The following is a 25008-nucleotide window of genomic DNA, read 5'->3' as shown; positions in this document are numbered from 1 at the left end:
CAGCATAGCACCACTCCATTCCTAGTGAAACTTGCCCTTTTGCATGGTGCTCCAAAATGCGGGCTAGGAACTTGAACCTGGGTCTTCCTGCGTGGTAAAGTGTGTGCTATACTTGATGAGCGATCTCCTAACCTCAAGGAAAAATACTTTTATAGGCGACATTACATGAAGAATGAAAGTAAAATTTATATGCTTTATCAATGTAAAAAGCTGAAAGAGATACGCCTTGCAGCACTGTTTCACTAGTGAGATTTTCCCTTTGGAGGTGGGAGTCTTGAACTCAGGTCATTGCGCATTGTAACATATGCGCTCAACCAGGTGGGCCACTACCCGGCCCCTTATTTTCAAATTTTGAAATATTTTTCTTGCTCTTTACAGTTCAACAAAGGGTATGTAGCAATAAGCATTTTCTAGAAATCGCAGAAACCATGGCTTAGAAATAAGTCATATGCAGAAAGGTACATTGGCGGGGAGAATGCCCTCAGTAAAGATGGCTGCAGTTCTCTTACAGTGCCCTTACCTGCCCGCAGCAATGATGGTTCCAGCGACTTCTCTTTCCCTTAATAAATATGTCGCTTCCGCTTCCGGCTCCCGGTTCCCGCGTCTCCCGCAAATTGCAATTACCGCTGATGAGAGTAATTGGCAGTTGGTGAGTTTTTTTTTTCTTTCACAAAGTTGCTTCGGTGGAGTCAGAATTGTATTAGGATTGGTAAGGAAGGGGAAGTCTCAATACTCAGTTCCTTCTCTCACAACTGTCAAGATCGTCCCCTGGCACACTCCCAATTTCGTCCACCTTTCTACCCCGTTACACCTCTGCAGCCACAGAGGACTCTTTGCATTAGAGACAGCAGGGAGTTTGTATACAGTGCCTGGAGAAGCTTACGTCCTTTCTTAAGAACAACTGTCCTAAAATCTTACATGCCATAAAATTGTAAACTTGTAAAAATAAATTACTATTCATAATATTGCCAGCATGGTGCATTCATCAGAGAGAAAGAGAGAGAGAACCAAAGCATTACTCTGGTGCATGTGATGCCAGGGTTTAAACTCGTGACTTCTTGCTCCCAAATCCATCATTCTAGCCACTGCACCATCCCCAGGAATAAACAAACCACTCACTAGGATCTCACAGTCCTAGTTTACTTTGATTTCTATAAACATGTTAATTTGGACATTTGATATAAATGGAATCACACAATATGTGATCTTTCTTAATGTTAAAAAAGTAAACTAAGGTATACTAAACTTTATTTAATTTATTTTTAGAGGCAGAGGGAGAGAGTGAAGGGAACCACAGCATGAATCAATGCAGTGGGAGCTGGGCTTGAATCTTGGTCGCTCATATGGCAACATACTCAATTTTTTAAAGAATTTCTTTGAGAAAAAATCAGTTTGAAGGGGCCAGATGGTGGTGCACCCAGTAGAGCACTTGTGTCACTGTGCTAGAGAATCCAGGTTCAAGTGTCAGGCCCTACCTGCAGAGAGAAAGCTTTAGTAGAGGTAGAACAGTTTTGCATATGTCACTCTTCTCTGTCTCCCTTCTCTATTTCTCTCTGTCTCTGTCAGGGGAAAAAAAAAAGCCTCCAGACATCAACCCCCAGCAATAAACCTAGAAGGGGAAAAATCTGAATGAGGCAGCAGTATCCAGTCTAGCAAATAGTCTCCTCAGAGCAAAAGGGAGCAGGAATAAGGAAGTTATCATAGTATAGCCCCCCCCCCCAAAAAAAAAAAAACTATCTTGGTTACTATCAGATCACTTTTCTGTGGGGTAGGCATGGGGAATTCAACTCTGAATTTAGCCTGACCCTCCCCTGCCAAGGCAACCACAGGCAGGATTCAAAAGTTAATAAATCTAGAAGCTTTATTCATAGTAACATTAAGTGCCAATATTTTATTTTAATTGATTTGTTTATTTATTTTATTTTACCAAAGTATTACTCAGTTCTGGCTTATGTTGGTGTTTGAGATTGAACCTGGAAAGTGCTAAATTTTTTTTGAAAGTGCTAATTTTTAAGTTTATCATTGTGCATAGCCCACAAATGATATTATAAATATCCAAGTGATTGGCTGTGGGTAGAAAAAAGGTTCCTCCACCTCTGCTCCAGGGAATGTCCAGGGGCCTAACAGGCAGATTTGCAAACTAGGGTTGTTCAGATGGTTCCTGAATATTAATTTAAGAATCCATTTCTGGGTTAGGGGTATATAGCATAATGGTTATGCAAAGAAACTCTCATGCCTGAGGCTCCAAAGTCCCAGGTTCAATCCTCTACATCACCATAAACCAGAGCTGAGCAGTGCTCTGTTAAAAAAAAGAAAAATACATTTCTGAGAAAGAGAGAGAGACTGTAAGTTAGGTCTCTGGTTCTGTGAGGCTTGGCATATGTGACTCTGTCATATGTTCCTTTCATTAGGTATAATGTTTTTTTTTTAATATTTATTTTTCCTTTTGTTGCCCTTGTTTAAGGTTGTTGTAGTTATTGCTGTTGTTATTGATGTTGACATTGTTAGATAGGACAGAGAGAAATGGAGAGAGGAGGGGAAGACAGAGAAGGAGAAAGATAGACACCTGCAGACCTGCGTCACAGCCTGTGAAGCGACTCCCCTGCAAGTGGACAGCTGTGTTGAGCTTCGTGCTACGTGTGCTTAATCGGCTATGCTCCTGTCCAACTCCCAAGTATGTTTTCAGTTTGTCCTTTAGTAAGTATCAGACCATAATTCCTTTATTGCTGAAAAATATGCGATGAATGCATATACCATATTTTATGGGTTTATTTGGTGTCTACATACTTGTTAATTTGAACATTTGATGTAAATGGAATCATACAACATGTGATCCTTTTTAACTAGTGCTATAAAAATAACACTAAAATAATTTTTATTATTATAAAAATAAGCTACTTTATAAGTGGACCCTGTCTTGCTTGTATCTTAGTTCTGTAAGAATCTGTAGATGACTAGAATAGTTATCTTCTCTCAGTAAGCAGGTTTTCATGTCCTAATGTTTTCTTGTGTTTGTACTCAGGGCATTTTATACTTTCTGGCATTGGAAACAAACATTTGAATTGTATAATTAAAGGACTTTCAAGCAAGGAAAATAGACACTTCTGAAAGTTGAAGCACCACCAGCAGTTTTGGGGTAAAGGATAATCATTCTATTTGCCAATCTGCATTCTATTTGCCAATCCAAGTTGTTTCAGGCCATAAGATTGACTTCATCTGTTCCTATTACTTGTTTTTCCTGCATAAATTAAATTGACCGAGTACACAAATAGGGTTTTTTTTTTTGCAAATAATTTTTACAATAAAAAAAACTCCGCCTGGGGCCGGGCGGTGGCACACCTGGTTTAGTACACGTTACAGTGCACAAGGACCCAGGTTCGAGCCCCTGGTCCCCACCGGGGGAAAGCTTCACGAGTGGTAAAGCAGAGCTGCAGGTTTCTCTCTGTCTCTCTTCCTCTCTATCACCCCCTTCTCTCTCAATTTCTGTCTCTATCCAATAAATAAAGATAATAAAAATTTTTTAAAAAATTTTTCCTTTCAGTAGGCATTTCTCTGTGTTCTCCCCCTTTGGTTGAATGTTCACTTTAGAATATATTTGACACTGAAATGGGAATCTGGGGAATGTTATGCATGTACAAACTATTGTATTTACTGTTGAATGTAAAACATTAATTCCCCAAGAAAGAAAGAAATTATTTAAAAAAAAAGAATATATTTGACACTGAATGTAAATAACTCTGAAAGAAAAGAAATATCACATTAGTGCTATTTTTTTTGTTTTTGTAATACTTTATTTACTTTAATAAGAAAGATACAGAGAGAAAAAATGGAGAGATAGGGACCAGAACACTGCTCAGATCTGATTTATGATGGTACTGGTTTGAACCTGAGGCCTCAGCCTCAGCCTCAGACATGAGAGTCTTTTTTGCATAACCATTATGCTATCCCCCTAGCCCCTAATTTTAAAAAAAAATTTTATTGGAAAGTTTTTTTTTTTTAAAGATTTTATTTATTTATGAGAAAGATAGACGGAGAGAGAAAGAACCAGATATCACTCTGGCACATGTGCTGCCGGGGATTGAACTCGGGACCTCATGCTTGAGAGTCCAAAGCTTTATCACCTCCTGGACCACAACTCCTAATTTTTTTAAAAGGTCTTTTTAAAATTTTTATTATTTACTTTACTTTTGAGAGAGACACACACAAAGAGAAACACCAGAGCACTGCTCAGCTCTGGCTTATGGTGGTATGGGGGATCGAACCTGGGACTTTGGAGTCTCAGGCATGAGAGTCTTTTTGTATAACCATTATGCTATCTCCCCCACCTTTTTTTTTTTTTTTTTAAAGGATTCATTGACCTGTTTGTTCCCTTCCAGAGGCCTCCAGAACAGTGTTTGGTAACATGGGGGCAGAAGGAGGAGCCACAGTGCCTACAGCAGAGGTGTTGGTGAAACTTCAGACTTGTTTGGCTGATAGAGCTCTGTGAAAAGACAGGATGTTCTTGTTTCTTTGGGAACCTTGATTGCTTTGCTTCTCTCAGGAGCAATCAGCTGCTGTCTTGGCTCACTCATTCTGCATAAGTAAATGTCCACACCAGCATGTGACTGTGTGTCCTCAAACAAGAAGGATCTTGCCAGACCTTTCTGCTGGTTTGCTTTTATACACCTCCTGTCTTTGCCTGGAAGATAGCTTAAGCTGTAGCATGAATGCAGTGCAGATGAAAGGCGGCTGGGTGGTTTTGAAACTGGGTTCATCCTAGCTTGGTTCCTACCTTACCTTACCTTACCTTACCTTACCTTACCTTACCTTACCTTACCTTACCTACCTTACAACACTGCTCAGCTCTGGCTTATGGTTATACTGGGGGTTGAACCTGGAACATAGGAGCCTCAGGCATGAAAGTCTTTTACATAACCATTATGCTATCTCTCTAGTCCCTGCTTGGTCCAACACTTATTTATTTATTAGTTTCTTACACATTTATTCAGCATTGTTATCAGACTATTAAATTTAGCAATCAACAGCATAGGTGCAAAAAAATTTTTTTTAATTAAAACCTTCTGTCAAATGCGGGGGAGATAGCACAATGGTTATGCAAAGAGACTCTCGTCCCAGGTTCAATTCCCCGCACCACCATAAGCCAGGGCTGAGCAGTGGTCTGGAAAAAAGAAAACAAAAAACCTTCTCTTAGAATGCTTTACACCTTCCACAAAACAGAACCTAAAATAACTTGTTATACAAATATAGTATTCCAAAGATTTTTACCCATACACAGGAGTATTGCCTAACATGTCTTCCTTTTTTTATTATTATCTTTATTTATTGATAGAGAGAGCTAGGAATGGAGAGGAAGAGGGAGATAGGGAGAGAGACACCTGCAGCTATGCTTTACCACTTGTGAACTTTCCCCTTGCAGGTGGGAACTGGGGGCTTGAACCTGCGTCCTTGCGCATTGTAACATGTGCTCTGCCAGGTGCACCACCCCCCACATATCTTCTTTGTAGCATCTAGGCCCTGCCATTTCTGTGCTTGGCGGAGATCACAGATATAATGTAAACTGTGGCTTCCCTGTCACTTCCCTTCTCTTGCTAAGCTTTGTTTCCTGGCAGTTAAAACCTTCTTCCACTGATAACTCCTGCTGCTGCTGCTGAAACCACCATAGCCACCTTGGTTTTGTGGTAAAGTATTGGCCACCACTACCATAGGGATCATAGCTTTGGCCTCTGAAGTGTCCTCCTTTAACAGGTTCACCATCCGGCCCTCTCAACAATTTCTTTTCTTTTTTTTTTTTTTTTTGCCGCCAGGGGTCATTGCTCGGGCTCGGTGCCTACACCATGAATCCATGGCTCCTAGAGGCTGTTTTTTCCCCTTTTGTTGCCCTTGTTGTTTTATCGTTGTTGTGGTTATTGTTGTTGTTAATGATGTTGTCATTGTTGGATAGGACAGAAATGGAGAGAGGAGCGGAAGACAGAGAGGGGGAGAGAAAGACAGACACCTGCAGACCTGCTTCACCACTTGTGAAACGACTCCCCTGTAGGTGGGGAGCCGGGGGCTCGAACCGGGATCCTTGTGCTGGTCATTGCGCCATGTGCGCTTAATCTGCTGCACTACCACCCAGGACCCCCAGCATGAAATAAATATTTTAAAATTATTATTTTTTATTTATTGGATAGAGACAGTCAGAAATCAAGAGGGAAGGGGGTGATAGGGAAACAGAGACACCTGCAAAACTGCTTCACCACCCTTAAAGCTTTCCCCCTTCAGGTGGGAACTGGGGAACCTGGATCCTCGTGCACTGTGACATGTGTACTCAACCAGCTTTGCCACCACTAGGCTCCCTGAATGTCTTTTCTGCATAACCATTATGCTACCTCCCAGCCCAGAAACACCTCGTTTTAATCAGGAACTATCTAGGAGCCAGGTGGTAGCAACCCAGTTGAACACACATTAGTTACCATGTACAAGGGCCCAGATTCAAGTCCCTGGTTCCCGCCTGCCAAGCTTCATGAGTGGTAAAGTAGTGCTTCTGGCCTTTATTTCTCACCCTATTTCCACTCCCCCTCTCAATTTCTCTCTGTCCTATCAAATCAAAATATATAAATAAATATTTTAAGTAAGGAGTAACCAAACACTGAGTCCCATAGCCTGCCTTTGTGGTCTCCTAAACTTCGCTGCAGAGTTTGTATATTCACATTGCTTACAGCAGCAAACAGGCAGGCCTTGCATTCCTTCTCAGAGGCAGAACCAGCACAGAAGGAAGAGAAAGCCCGAAGCCATCCTGTTAGGACCACAAGGTTTGTCTTCTTCAGTTTCTCGGTGTATTACCATAATTTGATTCTCAATTCAAACTCCCAGGACCCCAGGTCACTTGCCCAAGCTTATTTCCCTGGTGTTCACAGTTTCCTGCCCATATTTGTGTATAACCTCCCGCATGCAATTTACAGCCTCTTCCTGGGCTTCTCTATATTGACACCTTGGGTTGCCATGATGTGCCTGTGCTTGGATCACTCCAAATCAAGTCACTTGAAAGGAGAGTCTGTCACATTCACCTTTATCCCTTGGGGCCTGGCAGTGTGCCTGGCCTATTACATAACTGACTTAATGCATGTTTGAATAGGTCGCAAAGGAAAATGCAAGTCACCTGTAATCTCACTGCCCAGAAATTAAATTACTCAAGTAATTACCACTGAAAAGGTGATTTTCCCTTCTAGACTTGTGTTCTTTCTGCCTGTACATCTTTATATTTCATACACACACTTCTTGATAGCTTTATCTGGTAAAATAAAGATCAAACACCACTTGTTTTAAAAGATTTTCCCATTTAATAAATCTATATAATTCTCTATAATTTTTCTTATAGCCCTAGAGTTACGGTGATGCCCTGTAGTTTATCCTTATAAGACATGCAAGTAACTTATTTTTCAGGTGAAATTATGAATAGTTTCTTTCTGTACTGAGACTATTTGTTTCTCCTGATAAAGAAAACATGGTAAACAAATATTGGGGCTGAAGTAAAGACAAGAAGACATTAATATCAGGAAAACTTCTGCTTCTACTCTTATTTGGTCTATAAGGTGCTGGAATTTCAGTCTTTTGAGCGATGGTTCTCTTATGCAACATTTTTTTTCTAGAATTGTTTCATTCTTTTCCCATTCTAGGACTATGGAACCCCAGGAAGCCACTCCAGACAGCCAGTCCGAGGACAGCAATGCTTTGGATCTGCCATCAGCTTCTGATATAAGAGACTACGTGGTACAGAAATCCAGGCAGGAAGCCAACAGTGGGACTTTCAGTTCTGTAGAAGCCCTTTCTTTTCCTCATTCTTCTGATGTGGATCCAGGTAAGAAGCTGAGTTGAAAACAAACTAACATGAAACATAAAATTCTAACATGGACAGGTATGTGATCATTTGTTTTTCTCTCTTCCAATAGCAGATATCTGCAAAATGATTCATGTATTGTCTTGGGTAGAAAAACATGTTACCTGGGAGAGCTAGGACGAAACTTCAAAGGCCAGCCTCTCTGGTGTAATCATGACAAAGGGCTGTTTCCAGGAGACATTTTTTTTCTGATCTTCATCCAAATGCTTTCAGAGGCAGGGGAACTCTTGGTTCAACAAGGGAAACATGGAATTGCCTTATTATTATTATTATTTATTTGTTTTGTTCTTTTAAAACTTCAGAAAACAGCAATGGCAACTTGTTATATGTTATTGTAACAAGTACCTTGGTCTTCCTCTTCTGAGGTATTCTCTGAACCTATAGGTAACAACTTTTCTCTAAGACTTCCTGCCAGAATTGCCCAAAAGTATTATTTAAGCCTAATGATAATTTATTATATATTTTTTGATAATTTTTTTTTTTTTTACCAGAGCACTATTCAGCTCTGGCTTATGGTGGTGCGGGGATTGAACCTGGAACTTGACGAAGCCTCAGGCATGAGAGTCTATTTGCATAACCATTATGCTATCTATCCCCGCCCTTTTGATAATTTTTTAATGTGATTCTTGGAATCAAACTTAGGGTTTCACACATGCATGCTGCTGCTGAACTAGTACTCCCTGGCCCTGAAAACAATACTATTATACTCTCCTTGTGGTTTTGTTCTGATTTCAGGATCAGATTATCAGGACCTGATAATCAGGATCTGATAATCAGGATCAGTCAACTTCCTTTATTCTTAAGTTCCTGACCAAGAATTAGATCATTGTTTATCCTTTTTCATTCAAAGACTAGGCTTAAAATCCTTAAAATTAAAATTAAATCCTTAAAATTCCTCTTATTTTTCCTCTTGCTCCTCTCCACTTGCTGCCTCTACATTTCTTTCCATCCCTAAAACCGATTTTGTTTATTGTTTCTGGTTATTGCAGAATTTCCTGGAGTGAATGGATGAAAATGAACAGAACTTTAGAAGTGTGAACCTGTTGAGAATTTATTTATTTACTAATGAGAGAGGAGGAGAGAGAAAGCCAGAGCTTTGCTCTGGCACGTGTGATCCCTGGAATCAAACTCGGATATCATGCTTGAGAACCTAATGTACTGTCCACTGCTCCAACTGCTGCTGCAGTGTTGACTTGTTGAAATATTTACTAGCAGTGACTATATTCTTTCTTTTTATTGTTGTTGTAGTTAATAATTTTGTTGTTGTTATTGATGTTGTCATTGTTAGATAGGACAGAGAGAAATGGAGAGAGGAGGGGAAGACAGAGAGGGGGAGAGAAAGATAGACACCTGCAGACCTGCTTCACCAATTGTGAAGCAACTCCCCTGCAGGTGGGGAGCCAGGGGCTCGAACTGGGAGCTTTACGCCAGTCCTTGCACTTTGTGCCACGTGCGCTTAATCTGCTGCACTACTGCCCAACTCCCAGCAGTAACTCTTTCATTGTTGTGGAAGCTAGTAAAGATGGATGTGTGTATATCACACCAAAGTAAAAGACTCTGGGGTGGGTGGGTCGGGAGAATACAGGTCCAAGAAGGATGACAGAGGACCTAGTGGGGGTTGTATTGTTATATGGGAAACTGGGGAATGTTATGCATGTACAATGTTGTAAAACATTAATTCCCCAATAAAGAAAAAAAAAAAGATGGATGTCTGTGAGGCATAGTACTTGGCTCTTGGTAATTCAACTCTTCATGAGTTCAGCATCTGAAGTACTGCACATACTGCTATAATAACCAGACTCTAAAAATTTTATGGCCTCCTGCCTCAATTGAATTCTTGATCTATCCATTGTATCTCCTAGTTTTTTAATTTATTTTATTTTTAAAATTTTTTTTAAATCTTTATTTGTTGGATAGAGACAGTCAGAAATTAAGAGGGTAGGGGTGATAAGAGAGGGAGAGAGACAGAGAGACAACTGCAGCACTGCTTCACTTGTGAAGCTTTCCCTCTGCAGGTGGGGACCAGGGGCTCGAACCTGGGTCCTTGCGCACTGTAACATGTGTGCTCAATCAGGTGTGCCACCACCTGGTCCCCCTGTTTTTTTTCTTTACAACAGCACTGTTCAGCTCTGGTTTATGGTGGTGTGGAAGTTTGAACCTGGGACTTACAGCCTCAGGCATGAGAGTCTATTTACATAACCATTATTCTATCTACCCTCTGCCCTCTCCTAGTATTTTTCCTAGTATGCTTATCATCCTCTCATTTATTCCTTTAGATGGCTATTGCATATCTTCTTTCTTGGAAAATCTCTATAATCTCCTCTTTCAACCTCTCTCTGATCTGATAATCTGATGATTTCCTTGCATGAAAGAAAGAAAGAAAGAAAGAAAGAAAGAAAGAAAGAAAGAAAGAAAGGGAGAGAAAGGACATTTTTTGAGCGAAGGACGAGAGCATCTCTCCACTATAACATATGTGATACCAGGAATTGAATGCTAGAGCCTCATTCATCTAAGTCCCGTGTTCTGCTTGATGAACCACCTTCTTAGCTGCTGGTTTCTTCTTTCTTTTTTGAGTTACTTATTTTATTTTGTTTTCTTAATGTGATAGCATAGAGATAAATTGAGAGGGAGGGAGGGAAAGAAAGAGAGACCTGTAGCACTGCTTCAGCACTCATGAAGCTACCCACCCCCTTGTGTAGTTGGGGGACCTGGGTCCTTGTTCATGGTAACATGTATGCTCAACTAGGTGTGTCACTGCCTGGCTCCTGTTTTCTTTTCATCAGAAAATAAAAGCAATCAGAAACAAATGCCCACACAGTCATGTTCCAAGTCCTTCAGCTTCCTTCTCTCCTCTTTCTGTGAAAGACCTAACCCTTAGCCTTCATTTCTGCATTAGATCCCATCTGCTCTCACCTGCTCAAAATTATCCCTCTGGCAAGCTTCTGCTCTATCAGTTTCCCCTCTCCTGGTCACTCTCATGATCATATAAGCATACTCTAATGCCTTTCATCTTTAAAAGATGACCACCAGTCTTGGGAAATGGCTTAGTAAACTTTTGCCCACTTTTTTTTTTTTTAACATAGACACCTGCAGATCTGCTTCACCACATGTGAAGCTTTCCCTCTGCCGGTGGTTATTTATTTATTTTTAAATATTTATTTATTTATTCCCTTTTGTTGCCCTTGTTGTTTTATTGTTGTAGTTGTTGTTGTTGTCGTCATTGTTGGATAGGACAGAGAGAAATGGAGAGAGGAGGGGAAGACAGAGAGGGAGAGAGAAAGAGAGACACCTGCAGACCTGCTTCACCGCCTGTGAAGCAACTCCCCTGCAGGTGGGGAACCGGGGGCTCAAACTGGGATCCTTCTGCCAGCCCTTGTGCCTTGTGCCACCTGTGCTGCACTACCACCCGGCCCCTCCTTTTTAAGAATATTTTTATTAATTTATTAATGAGAAGGGTAGGATGAGAGAGAGAAAGAACCAGACATCACTCTGGTACACGTGCTGCTGGGGAATGAACTCAGGACTTCACGCTTGAGAGTCCAGTGCTTATCCACTGCATCATCTCTTGGACCATTTTTGCCCACTTTTTAATCTGTTCAGATAACTAAGCAACTGTTTTTGTCTCAGAGACATGACCCACCTTTACAACGGTTTCTGTTGATGTTCTGGTAGCCACTGTTCTATCTCACATTCCATTGTGAAAACTATGGTGGTTATCTTTGGGAGGTGGAAGGGTGGGGACACAGAACTTTGGTGGTGTGGAGTTACATACACTGTAATCTTATAATCTTGTAACCTACTATTAATAACTAATAAGAAATGGAAAAAATTCTTTTTAATACTTATTTATGCTATCAGGGGAGGGGGTGGGATATGGAGAATGGGTGGTGGGAATTGTGTGGAATTGTACCCCTCCTACCCTATGGTTTTGTTAATTAATACTTTTTTAAATAAAAAAAAATAATAATACTTATTTATTATTATTGTTGTAGTTATTATTGTTGTTGTTGATGTCATTGTTGGATAGGACAGAGAGAAATGGAAGAGAGGAAAGGAAGACAGAGGGGAAGAGAAAGATAGACACCTGCAGACCTGCTTCACCAATTGTGAAGCGACTCCCCTGCAGGTGGAGACCTGGGGGCTCGAACCGGGATCCTTATGCTGGTCCTTATGCTTTGCACCAGGTGCACTTAACCCACTGCGCTACTGCCTGACTCCTGAAAAAAAAAAAATCTTCACATATATAGCTTACAAGGCAATGTGCATTCTTGGCTTGTTTGTTTTCAGTTGTTAGGAAATTTATTTGCAAGCACTAAGTACTGGTGTATCTAGTAGAGCACACACATTACCATCTGTAAGGATCCTGGTTTAAGCTCCTAGTCCCCACTTGTGGTGGTGGGTGGATGGGAGATACTTGATAAATGGTGGAGCAGTGCTCTGTGCCAGCTAGCATGAGGGTGCCTCTTCTTGGGCGCGTACTCTCTGGGTTGGAGAGAACGTGACTGGAGCCAGCCTGGGCTGCTACTCACTCAGTGACTCGAGAGAGATGACCCAGGGACAGAGCTGGTGGTGGCGAGGTGATTCAATTCTTTATTGATCAGAGAGCCAAGGCTTTTAAGAGCTGGACCCGGAAGTCGCAAGTTGGAAACAGAAATGGCTTGGCATGGTTTGGAAAGGGGCGGAGAAAGGCAAAAGGGGCTGGAAAGGTAGGAACTTCCTTAGCAACTGTTGCAAGGGTTTTAACTGATAGGATTAATAATACCCTCCAGGCAGGGAGGGTCTTGAATGTAGAAAGAAGATAGATTAAAGGAATGGATGGGTGGGGATCTTTGAGGCAAGACAATGATTATGTAGATAATAAGGGAGCAGGCCATAGTATCAGGAATGCATGGTGCTTTGTGAGGCAGGGAGTCTGATAAGACAGGGCAAACCTTGGGGGTTTGTGTTCCTCCTCACTTGACCTCTCTGTAGAGAGAGAGAGACTGACAGGATGGATGTCCCCTCAAGTCAAGCCCTGCCAAGCTCAACCACATCCTCACGATTTCTCTATAGCTCTGCAGGTGTCACTCTTGTTTCACTGTCAAATAAAAAAAAAGGAAGAAAGAGAAAAAGAAAGAAAATACTATAAGTATTGATAGATACCATAAAAAATATGTACTTGGGTAGTTGTCTTCTGAAATTCAGCACTGGCTTGTACATACTCAGGTGCTCACTCTGTCGGCTGCACTCACATAGCTTGTACTTGGTTCACAGTCTCATTGACTATCTTGAGAACTGGCAGGGAATGGCAGGCTGTTTATAGTGGGTTGGAGTTCTATGGGTGGACTTGGGACCTGGCTTCCCCAGCTACTGGGTGAAGTAGAAGCCAGAGGATAACCATTAAAATCCAGTCAATTCTTCCCAGTTGTGAAAACTTTTAGTCGAAATCCAGACACACAGTGGACAAGAGGTTGGAGCTTGGAATGGACCATTGGTAGCAGGGCTTTAGCAGTGTGTTTTCTGACAGGCAGTCCTAAGAGGGCTCAGAAAGCTAGGTAGATGGCAAGCTTTGTGGAGGTGACTTAATCAGCACATAGCAAGGTCCCAACTTAAAGGTTGAAGTCCACATCACAGTTTGAACCCTTGGAAGAGTGGCAGGCAAGCTGTGAGTGACACCAGTTTTAGGAGGTGGTGGCAGGGACTACTGCAAAAGCCAGGTTATAAAGACATAGATCCAGGCTGAAGTCTAACTTGTTTAAAAGACTTCCCATTCCACCTTGCAGCAACCACTGGCTATGGTCCTATCACTGCCCTGCTCTACTAGCCAGCCTTTCTGAAGACATCGTCTACATTCCTTTTTTCTGCTGCATTTAAAAATAGTTCCTCATTCCTGGGCATGTGATTTCAATCCCACATTGATTAATTTAACCCATCCTTGCTCAAATACCTGGGACCTTCTCCAGGAGCTAAAACTAAAGGGCATGTCACTCTCTTTATCTGATGTCCAACTGCACCATCATTATTCATGCCCTGGAGGAAGTTATTACTGGCAAGGGATGTGAGATTTAGGAATACTATCCGCAGATGGGGAGGTAGCGAAGCCAGTAGAGCATAGGATTTGTATGTGTGAGACCCCTGATTCAGCTACTGGCACGATGTATATCAGAGCAGAGGTGTGCTTTAATTTGTTCTCTCTCTCTCAAAGAACATTTTCCAAAAACACGAGTTGATAAAGATCTAAAACCTCAAAAGCCCTGATCCTTTCAGCATGTTGGCCCAAACGGGTGCCGTTGGCTGTATCTGTCTAAATAACCAAGAGCTTATCTGTCCTGAAGTTGGCAGCTAATTACTTCTCATGAAGTGCTGGTGGAACAAATGGCAAGCCAGCCTTGGGATCAGGAAATTCTCTCCCTCTTTGCTTCCTGGTAAGATCAGGTAGAAGATCTATACATCCAAAGAGTCTAACAGAAACACCATTTCTATCACTTTTCCTCTGTTTATGTCCCATAGTTACACCTTTCTGTTAACTCCACCAAAGCTTCTCTGCTGTGTTATCTGGTGTCTGAGTTACTTGATAAAAATATTTAACAAAGTAAAAGACTCTGGGGTGGGTGGGTGGGAAGAATACAGGTCCATAAAGGATGAGAGATGACATAGTGGGGGTTGTATTGTTAAATGGGAAACTGGGGAATGTTATGCATGTACAAACTATTGTATTTACTGTTGAATGTAAAACATTAATTCCCCAATAAATAAATAAATAAATACTATTAAAAAAAAGAAAATATTTAACAACCGAAATAGCAGCATTGGAGTATTTCAACAAAGGGCAAGCCTGTAGAGACACATACCCCTATTGCTTTATAACTACTCATTAGCACCATCTGTCTCTCCTGCTGGGCCTGTTGGTGAGGCTTGTTTTTATGCTGAGTCAGACCACAGTGCTTTGTTCCTCTCCTCTACCTGGTCAAGTCCAGGCCACTCCAGAAAATGCTGAATTGAATCTGCAGTTAGTTCCCCAGTCCACACTAATGGATGAATTTCAACTCCTCTTAGATATTTATTTCCTTGCTCTTTTCTTACTGAGATTAAGAATAGCAGAGAGGAAATAGTTGAAATGGCAAATGGTCTTAGACAAACCACTCATATTCAAGGTCACAAAGATTTCCTGGAGATACCATCCTGTGAGTACTGCAGTTGTTTGATAAATTCTAGGCAGCTCATGTGGCATATCTCACCAAGGGCCTCTGAAGCCTTTGTCCTAGAGTCCATTCAACATCCATTCTCAGGCAGGACAAAGGGTTCCTCTGAAGTTATTGCTTAGATATTATAAGATAAAGGTGGGGAACCTGAGCCATTTCCTTAAACTTGAACTTCTAAGAGCAGTTATCAGGGAAACTGCTTAAATGTAAAGCACAAGATGCCTTTGGTGATTAGAAATCCTAGCAGATAGATGGCTATAAGTTTAAGTAAATAATGGTTTAGTGATCTCTTTTGGTTCTTATGGATTTGTCATTATTTCATTCTTCAATGACCAATTTATTGCCTGCATAGATAGGCATTCCATATAAGGAATTTATTTATTTATTTATTTATTGCCCTCAGTGTCATCACTGGAGCTCGGTGTCTGCATCACAATCCTACTGTTCTCAATGGGTGCACTGTTTTTCTTATAGAGACAGAAAAATAGGGAGAGAGGGGGAGAGAGAAGGAAAGACACCTTCATCACTGCTCCGCTGCTTATGAAGGTGCCCCCTTCCTCCCAGCAGGTAAGGACCAAGGGCTTGAATATGTCTTTTTGTTTTTTACCATAGCACTGCTCAGCTCTGGCTTATAGCACAGGAGATTGAACTTGGGGTTTTGGAGCCTCAGGCATGAGAATCTCTTTGCATAACCATTATGCCATCTACCCCTGCCCCAATAAAAGTCTTTGCACGTGGTAGTATGTGTGCTGTACCAGGTGTGCCAATGACTGCCACCGCTCATCCAAGGAATTTAATATTTAAGAATGAATATATATATATATATTTTTTCATTTCTTAAATTCATGTAGTATCTATTTGTAATTCTATTAAAAAAGTACTTCCAAAAGAAAACAGTTATAAGTGGTCCAAGAGGTGGCAGGCACAGTGGATAAAATGACTCTCAGGCATGAGGTCCAGAGTTCAATCCCTGGCAGTACATGTACTAGAGTGACGTCTGGTTCTTTCTCTCTCCTCCTATATTTCTTATTAGTAAATAAATAAAATCTTTAAAAAGAAAAAACAAAAAGAGGAAGTTGGGCAGTAGCTCAGCGAGTTAAGTGCAGGTGGTGCAAAGCGCAAGGGCGGCGGAAGGATCCCAGTTCAAGCCTCCGGCGCCCCAGAATAGGGGAGTCACTTCACAAGCGGTGAAGCAGTTCTGCAGGTGTCTATCTTTCTCTCCCCCTCTCTGTCTTCCCCTTCTCTCTCCATTTCTCTCTGTCCTATCCAACAACGACAACATCATCATCAACAACAATAACTACAACAATAAAACAACAAGGGCAACAAAAGGGAAAATAAATAATAATAAAAGAAAGAAAGAAAACAGTTACAAGCTCTTAAATCCAAAAATTTCAATATAAAATTTCAATTTCTGGGCGGAGGGTAGATAGCATAATGGTTATGCAAAGAGACTCCTGCCTGAGGCTCCAAAGTCCCAGGTTCAGTACCCCCCCCCCAGCAACATAAGCCAGGGCTGAGCAGTGCTCTGGTAAAAAAAAAAAAAAAAAAATTCAATTTCAGTAAAAACCCAGATCCTTGTGCACTAGTATGTGCTCAACCAAGTGCACCACCGTTTGGCCCCCAATAATGGTGTTTTTAACCTGTGCACTGCTCGGCTTTGGTTTATGGTGATTCCAGGGATTGAACCTGAGACTTTGGAGCCTCAGACATGAGAGTCTGTTTGCATAACCATTATGCTTTCTACCCCCACCTAACACTGCTTCTTTTTCAACTCAATTGGGCCTTGTTCTTAAAATTAAGCTTGCAAACAAAGTGTCAAAGTGGGGGGCTGGGTGGTGTGGCGCACCTGGTTGAGCGCACATGTTACAGTGAGCAAGGACATGGGTTCAAGCCCCAGTCCCCACCTGCAGGGGGAAAGCTTCACAAGTGGTGAAGTAGTGCTGCTTTTTAAATAAGAATAAGGTTAAACAAATAATAATAAGGTTATATTGGGAGTTGGGCAGTAGCATAGCGGGTTAAGCACACATGGCGCCAAGCAGAAGGACCGGCATAAGGATCCCGGTGAGACCCCGGGGCTCCCCACCTGCAGGGGAGTCATTTCACAGCAGGTGAAACAGGCCTGCAGGTAGCTCTCTTTCTCTCCCCCTCTCTGTCTTCCCCTCTTCTCTCCATTTCTCTCTGTCCTATCTAACAATGATGACATCAATAATAATAACTATAACAACAATAAAAAACAAGGGGAACAAAAGGGAAAATAAATAAATAAATAAATATAAAAAATTAAATAAAATAAGGTTATATTTTAGACACACATATCTGAATGTGTTACTGTTTTAAATCAGAATAAGGTTTATTTATATATTTTAAATAAGAATGAGGTTATATTTAATAATATTAAAGGTATTTCCTTTATAGGCATATTGAATGATATCCAACTTAGTGGCTTATATGACTCAGCACCTTCTAAACTATTCCTAAGAGTCAGTGATTGAAGAACCCTTCTGAGAATTAATAAGACAAACTGACTTGCTACCACATCTCAAGCTGGTGGGTGTTAGTGAGCAAAATCAGACCACCATCCACTGCAAGGAAGCAAAAGATTTTATTTACGAATTCAAATCCGTGCCGAGATAGTGACTGGCAGCAGTCCACCAAGCTCGACCCTGAACAGCACACAATTTATAGGAATTCAGAATACACTCAGGGAGGGGAACACATCACCTTATCAATCTACATCCAATTACATGTTATAGAAAACGCAGAATCCAATCATTTCAAACCTAGCAAAAAGCGGGATCCATTCAAAGCAAAGCGCGGGCTAATTTCAAACATTGCAAAATCACACAACCAATAGGACTTAACCAGGTTTTAGGTCCCCACATCCCCCTACCATCTGACCATACCATCTGGAGACCAGTATACCTCTAAACGCTGTGCAAAGGCCCTGATAAGGCTTGCCCATGTGCAGGGCCTACCAGCACAACCGATGGCCTCTACTGATTAGTCCTGTTTTTCAAGGGGAAAAAGCAAGGGACTTTCCACTCCACTCAGCAAAACAACTTAACTCCTAAGAGAAAGAAGAACTCAAAACTTAAAACCTAAAACTAAAAAAACGAACTCAAAATCTACTTAGATACAGCTCAGAGAGGGGGATTTCAACGTAACAGCTTATTACCGCCTGTCACAATGGGTTTTAGTTGGAAAGTGTTATGTCAATGGATCCCTGCTTTTGCTACCACCTCCTGGATCAGCTTACACAGTCTTAGCCATCTAGACTTGCTTTCCAGGTCCAGAATTGTATTTTGAACTTTTTTTTTTTTTGTCTCCAGGGTTACCACTGGAGCATAGTGCCTGCACTATGAATTCACTGCTCCTGGAGGCTATTTTTTCCCTTTTGTTGCCCTTGTTGTTTACCATTGTTATTTTTGTCATTGCCATCATTGTTGTTGGACAGGACAGAGAGAAATCGAGAGAGGAGGGCAAGACAGAGATGGGGAGAGAAAGATAGACACTTACAGACCTGCTTTACTACTTGTGAAGCAATCCCCTGCAGGTGGGGAACTGGTAGGATCCTTGCGCAGGTCCTTAAGCTTTGCGCCACCTGCGCTTAACCCGCTTCGCTACCTCCCCATTCCCGTATTTTGAACTCTTTATTTGGTACAGTTGGAAAGAAAGCAGTGTGTCTGTCCTGTGTGACCCAAGTTGTAGATAATAAACCTAAGTCTGAATGATTAAGACTTGACAGAATCTAAAGAATGTGACAACTTCTGAGTCATTTGTTTCCAAAATGTGCTTCAGGCAGCCTTTCAGGACTAAAGGCTTGGGGTTGGGAGAAGATAGCTGGCTTAAGGCAACCCTGTATTCTTAACTCATTCAACTCAATTTATTAACATAGTGAACTTCCATTCATAAGGAAAAAAAATGACATGGTCAGAATAGTTTGAAAACCATAAAGCCTATTATAGTAATGGTCAGATTTTCTATATAGAGAATTGTACTGCAGGTTAATGAAGAAGAAAAATCACTCAGTATCTTCTAGCATCCATAAAATTCCTATTTTGTGTGTGTGTGTGTGTGTGTGTGTGTGTGTGTGTGTGAGTGTATGAGAGAGAGAGACTAGAACCTCATACATGTATGGTTTTGCTGCTTCTGGGCTAACTTTTCAACTTTTTCATTCATTATATTTCAGAAAGAGAGAAAGGTAGAGAGGAAGAGACATCACTGGAGCTTCTTCTTGTGCCATGACATTCCCACATAGAGCCTGGACGCAAATCCAGGCTGCATGCATGGCACAACATGAATCTTGACATGAGCTATCTTCTGACTCTCAACTCTTGTTTCTTGTGCATGGTAATGTTTGTGCTTAACCAGTTGAGCCACTGCCCAGCACTCAACTCTTATTTCTTATGTGACCCTCTATACAGACTATTTCTAACTGTGACTTTTCTCTTTCTTTAAAAAATAGAGGCTCCACTTTAGGTTGCTAGACTATAGATGACCTTAAGCAGTTGTAACATATGACAGTAGTTTAAGTCCAAGTATTATTTTAAGGGCTCTAGAATGCTATCTACCACCTGTAACATCTCCTAGGGGCTCCTTACTTTTGAGTTATAAGGTCACCTGCTGTGATAGTGGAGACCTCTTTACTCTTTGACACTTTTTTAAAAATATTTTTTAAAAATTTTATTATCCTTACTTATTTATGTATTGGCTAGAGGCAGCCAAAAATTGAGAGGAAGGAGGAGAGAGAGAGAGAGAGAGAGAGACAGACACTGGCAGCACTGCTTCACCACTTGTGAAGCTTTCCCCCTTCAGGTGAGAACTGGGGCTTGAACCCACGTCCTTGCTCACTGTAACATGTGCACTCAACCAGGTGCGCCACACCACCCAGCCCCCCACTTTGACACTTTGTTTGCAAGCTTAATTTTAAGAACAAGGCCCAATTGAGTTGAAAAAGAAGCAGTGTTAGGTGGAGGTAGAAAGCATAATGGTTCTGCAAATAGACACTCATGTCTGAGGCTCCAAAGTCTCAGGTTCAATCCCTGGAGTCACCATAAACCAAAGCTGATCAATGCACAGGTTAAAAACACCATTATTGGGAGTCAAGTGGTGGCGCACCTGGTTGAACACACACATTTCAGTGCACAAGAACCTGGGTTCAAGCCCCTGGTCCCCACCTGCTGGGGGAAACCTTCATGAGTGGTGAAGCAGGGCTGCAGGTGTCTCTGTCTTTCTCTCTGTCTCTATCCAATAATAATTAAATTTAAAAAATTTTTAAGTTTAATAACATCATAATAATAACAAAAAATCAATTTAAAAAAAGAGGCAGTCTTGTGTTGAGAGTCTCACAGGCACTAATTTGTCTTTTCAATCCAGGTATACAACAATGACTTCATTATCTGACACAGTAGCTATTTTCAAGGGTTTCTCCAAGTGAACATTTATTCCAGACTTCTCACTTGACTGTGGCCTCTTAAAACATGAGAAAATATTTCAGTTGGATAGCGTGCTGCTTTGCCATGCACGTGACCCAAGTTCAGGCCTGGTCTCCACAGTTTTGGTACTGTGATCTCCCTCCCCCTGCTTTTCCTCTCTCTGCTTCTCTGTCTCTATCTAAAATAAAATGCCATCACAATTAAAAAATTAAAAGCACTTAAAATTTTGTAGGGCAAAGGGGACTGTATAATTTTTTGGGAAACAGAAAGATTAATAGTTTATCACTCCCCACATGCAGGGGAATTGCTTCACAAGAGGTGAAGCAGGTCTGCAGATGTTTATCTTTCTCTCCCCATCCCTGTCTTCCCCTCCTCTCTTCGTTTCTCTCTGTCCTACCCAACAACGACGATATCAATAACAACAATAAGAACTACAACAATAAAAAAACAAGGGCAACAAAAAAGGGAAGAAGTAAATAAATATTTAAAAATAGTTTATCACATATTGTACATTCATATTTCAGTCACTGTGTGTATTTTATGTATATCATCTTTTTTGGCACTTACAAATAACCCTAAAAAAGTAAGCACTATTATGGTCTTCATGCTCTCCAGGAGGAAACATAGCTACTCAGAGAAATTACATATTAGTATGATACCTGGGGGTCAGGTGGTAGCGCTGGGGGGGTTAAGCGCACATGGCTCAAAGCACAAGGACCGGCATAAGGATCCCGGTTAGAGCCCCTGGCTCCCCACCTGCAGTTGTCACAAGCAGTGAAGCAGGTCTTCGGGTGTCGTTCTTCTCTCCCCCTTTTTGTCTTTCCCTTCTCTCTGGATTTCTCTCTGTCCTATTGGCAACAACAACAGCAAGGGCGGCAAAATAGAAAAAATAGCCTCCAGGAGTAGTGGATTTGTAGTGCAGGTACCAAGCCCCAGCGATAACCCTGGAGGCCAAAAAAAAAACAAAACAAAAAAACCTAAAGAATGGTGGGAAGCTAAGACTCAGATCTGGGTTAGTCTGGCTTCAAAGGCAAAGCTTTCGGAGTCGGGCTGTAGCGCAGCAGGTTAAACGCAGGTGATGCAAAGCACAAGGACCAGCGTTAGGATCCCGGTTTGAGCCCCCGGCTCCCCATCTGCAGAGGAGTCACTTCACAAGCGGTGAAACAGGTCTGCAGGTGTCTATCTTTCTCTCCCCCTCTCTGTCTTCCCACCTCCTCTCTCCATTTTTTCTCTGTCCTATCCAACAACGATGATAACAATAACCACAACAATAAAACATCAAGGGCAACAAAAGGGAATAAATAAAAATAAATATTAAAAAAAAATTTTAAAAGGCAAAGCTTTAAAGAAATGGAAACAACCAGGTCTGACTAAGTATTAAGTTGTAAATATTTGTAATTACTTCTTACACAGATTTCTTAATATCTTCAAACCTCTAACAGCTGCCTCAGGGGCAGCCAGGACTCTGGCTTATAGGACCAACTTTCTGTCCTCTGTACATTCAATTACCCCCTTTCAGTCTCCCCATCTCTAACTATTGAAGACTGCCTGAAAGCTAGCCAGAGAGATGACAATTGCTTTCTTTCTTTCCCTTCCTTCCTTCCTTCCTTCCTTCCTTCCTTCCTTTTTTTCTTACCCCAAAATTGTTCTACTCTGGTTTATGGTGGTGTGAGGGGTTGAACCTGCCACTTTGAAGCCTCAGGCTTGAGAGTCTGTTTGCATAAACCATTATGCTATCTCCCTTACCCACAATTACTTTCTCAGTTAAACTTTTCACACAAGGTCAGACTTTATGTTAAAACCAATGGAAGAAAGAAAGCCAGGATGTCTCAACTCTACTAGAATGAATAAAACCCTGATAGCTTTTTCTATCCAAATGTAATTTTCTTTTTCTTTTAATCTTTATTTATTTATTCCCTTTTGTTGCCCTTGTTTTATTGCTGTAGTCTTATTGCTGTTGTTACTGATGTCGTTGTTGGATAGGACAGAGAGAAATGGAGAGAGGAGGGGAAGGCAGAGAGGGGGAAAGAAAGATAGACACCTGAAGACCTGCTTCACTGCCTGTGAAGCAATTCCCCTACAGGTGTGGAGCCGGGGGCTTGAACTGGGATCCTTCCGCCTATCCTTGCGCTTTGCGCCATGTGCACTTAACCTGCGGAGCCACCGCCTGACTCCCCAAATGTGATTTTCCTAGCTGACTGAGGAGTTCTTTTTATTTTTGGCTCTGGGCCTGTTGATGTTGTAAAGCATGTTCTTTGTCTTCTGAGTGGCTACCTTCACCTACAGCTCTGTGGAGTTTTAATAGAGCTAGATTTTGCCTACATGCTTAAAGTTACAGAAACCCATCTTAGTGAAGCATTAGTGCTTTTTAATTTACTCCTGAGTTTTCCTACTAGGATTCACATTTTTCTCAATTAGGATTGATTGAATGGATAAATGAAAACATATACAAGGGAATTTTGGTAATATTTTAAAATAGATATAAAGTACCTTGGCTACCAAGTTATGTGATTTTTTTTTCAATTTATGTAATTTTATCATTAAACTTAAGCTGTGAAAAACTCCATGCTAGTAACTGCCCTCCTGCCTAAGCCACACACAACCACTGACTTAATAATAAGTGCACTCAATAACTAGGCTCACCACTGCCAATCATCCCTCGTTAGTAGCTTAATCTTAATCTGTTGACTGAAATGTTCAGCCTCATCCTTCTCACTCTCTGAATGCTGAATGGAAGACCCATGTCTGAGAATAGTAATACCTAAGCAGCTAGCATTTATGTTATGGTTTTATTTATTTATCCTCTATGGACTTATGATGATGATGATGATATTGATGATGTGACTGATAGTGGATTACAAGATTATGCAAGACTTGAAGTTAGTGTATTGCACAAAAGTAAAAGACACTGTGGTGGGTGGGGGGAGAGTACAGGTCCATAAAGGATGACAGAGGACCTAGTGGGGGTTGTATTGTTATGTGGAAAACTGAAAAATGTTATGCATGTACAAACTATTGTATTTACTGTCGAATATAAAACGTTAATCCCCCAATAAAGAGATTAAAAACAAATAAATAAAATAAAGAAAGAAATGAACTTGAAAGAAAAAAAGATTGTAAGATTACAGTGCACCCACTGATGAAGTTCCTAAACAGCTACTCTTAAACCTGGGAATGTGCCTTGGGGAAGTGTGAGTCTGCTGCCCTCTGGTGGTGCTATTGTTCATGTTGCTGAGTCTTAGGATTTAAATATTCTAGATGTGTTAAACCTCATTCTCTTAAGAAAAAATAAAATAAAATAAAATAAAAAGATTATTTGGTGGTCCGGGAGGTGGTGCAGTGATGAAGCTTTAGACTCTCAAGCATGAAGTCCTGAGTTCAATCCCTGGCAGCACATGTGCCAGAGTGATGTCTGGTTCTTTCTCTTCCTATCCTCATAAATAAATAAAATCTTTAAAAAAAAAAAAAAGATTATTTGTTTTCACTAGCAAGAGAAACCAGAGTGCAACTCAACTCTGGGTTATAGTGGTGCTGAGGATGAAATCTGGGGGCCTCTGGACCAACTGCAGTCTGTTCCACTGCTGCTGTACATCCCTCTAACCTTGTAACTCATTCTTTGCAAGTTTGTTTAATTAATTTTTTTTATTGGATAGAGACAGCCAGAAATCAAGAGGGTCAGGGTAGACAGAGAAGGAGAAAGCTATCTGTATATCTGCTTCACTGCTTGTGAAGCGACCCCCCCCTGAAGGTGGAGAGCTGGGGACATGAGTTGGGATCCTTGTGCTTCGTACTATGTGCGCTTAACCTGGAGTGCCACCGCCGGGCTCCCTCTCATAATTTCTTTCTTCAGTCATCTGTTGATGGCCATTAGGCTGCTTCTACTTCTCTGTTGTGAATATTGCCGCTATGAACATGGTGGTGCCTATGTCCCTTCAAATTAGTGCTTTCATATCCTTTGGTAAATGCTTAAGAATGGTACTGCTGGATCATAAGGTAAAGCATGGTAGTTTCTAATCTCTTATGAAAGAAAGTTACTCTCCAGTTCTTTAGGAATATGTTTAGTTCTTTTGTGATTATAGTGAACACAACAGTTCTTGAGATGATTTTTTTTTTTCACCTGTGGGTATTAGGCAATGTGTAAAGGAAGATTTTATTATCATTATTATTTTGAAAAAATACTTTTGAGGTTTTATTTTAATGCGACGGAGGGAGCGACGGATCAGAACACTGCTTAATTCTGTCATATAGAGGTGCCAAGGATTGACCCTGTGTCCTCTGGGGCCACTTGTTGGTCTAGTCTAATGAGCTACCACTGCAGTTTCTCTCCAGGCCTGAAGTCATATAGTTGGTTGTCTCAGTGGGTGGGTGAAAGTATTCCTTATATTTAGTGGGTAGAAACAAAATGGTAGCAAACATCCTACAATGTACAGGGCAATCCTCCCCACAAAAATAATTTTTGGTCCAAAATTTTTTATCAATAGTTCTGGGGTTGAGAAAACCCCAAGCTGGA

At 41.1% G+C, this 25008-nt stretch overlaps 1 protein-coding gene across 7 annotated transcripts in view; it reads left to right on the top strand.

Annotated features, from left to right (window-relative positions):
• The first annotated feature begins 510 nt into the window (after nt 1-510).
• The window catches only part of SHLD1 (shieldin complex subunit 1), a 92524-nt gene continuing 68026 nt past the window's right edge, over nt 511-25008 (top strand). Inside the window, exons 1-3 of one of the 7 annotated variants that reach the window (XM_060186806.1) lie at nt 511-649; nt 7659-7840; nt 10156-10686. In XM_060186806.1, the coding sequence (XP_060042789.1) occupies nt 570-649; nt 7659-7840; nt 10156-10232 (339 nt within the window). In that variant the 5' untranslated portion in view covers nt 511-569 and the 3' untranslated portion in view covers nt 10233-10686. Of the gene's footprint in view, nt 650-4419; nt 4444-6736; nt 6795-7658; nt 7898-7931; nt 8729-10155; nt 10687-25008 lie in introns of those variants that run through there. The other 6 variants (XM_060186810.1, XM_060186789.1, XM_060186798.1 and 3 more) reach the window with 6 other exon arrangements.

The sequence above is a fragment of the Erinaceus europaeus genome, chromosome 1 (genome assembly GCF_950295315.1).
Source record: "Erinaceus europaeus chromosome 1, mEriEur2.1, whole genome shotgun sequence".
NCBI lineage: Eukaryota > Metazoa > Chordata > Mammalia > Eulipotyphla > Erinaceidae > Erinaceus > Erinaceus europaeus.
The sequence above is the reverse complement of the archived record's forward strand: the minus strand, read 5'-3'. Positions and strand labels throughout refer to the sequence as shown.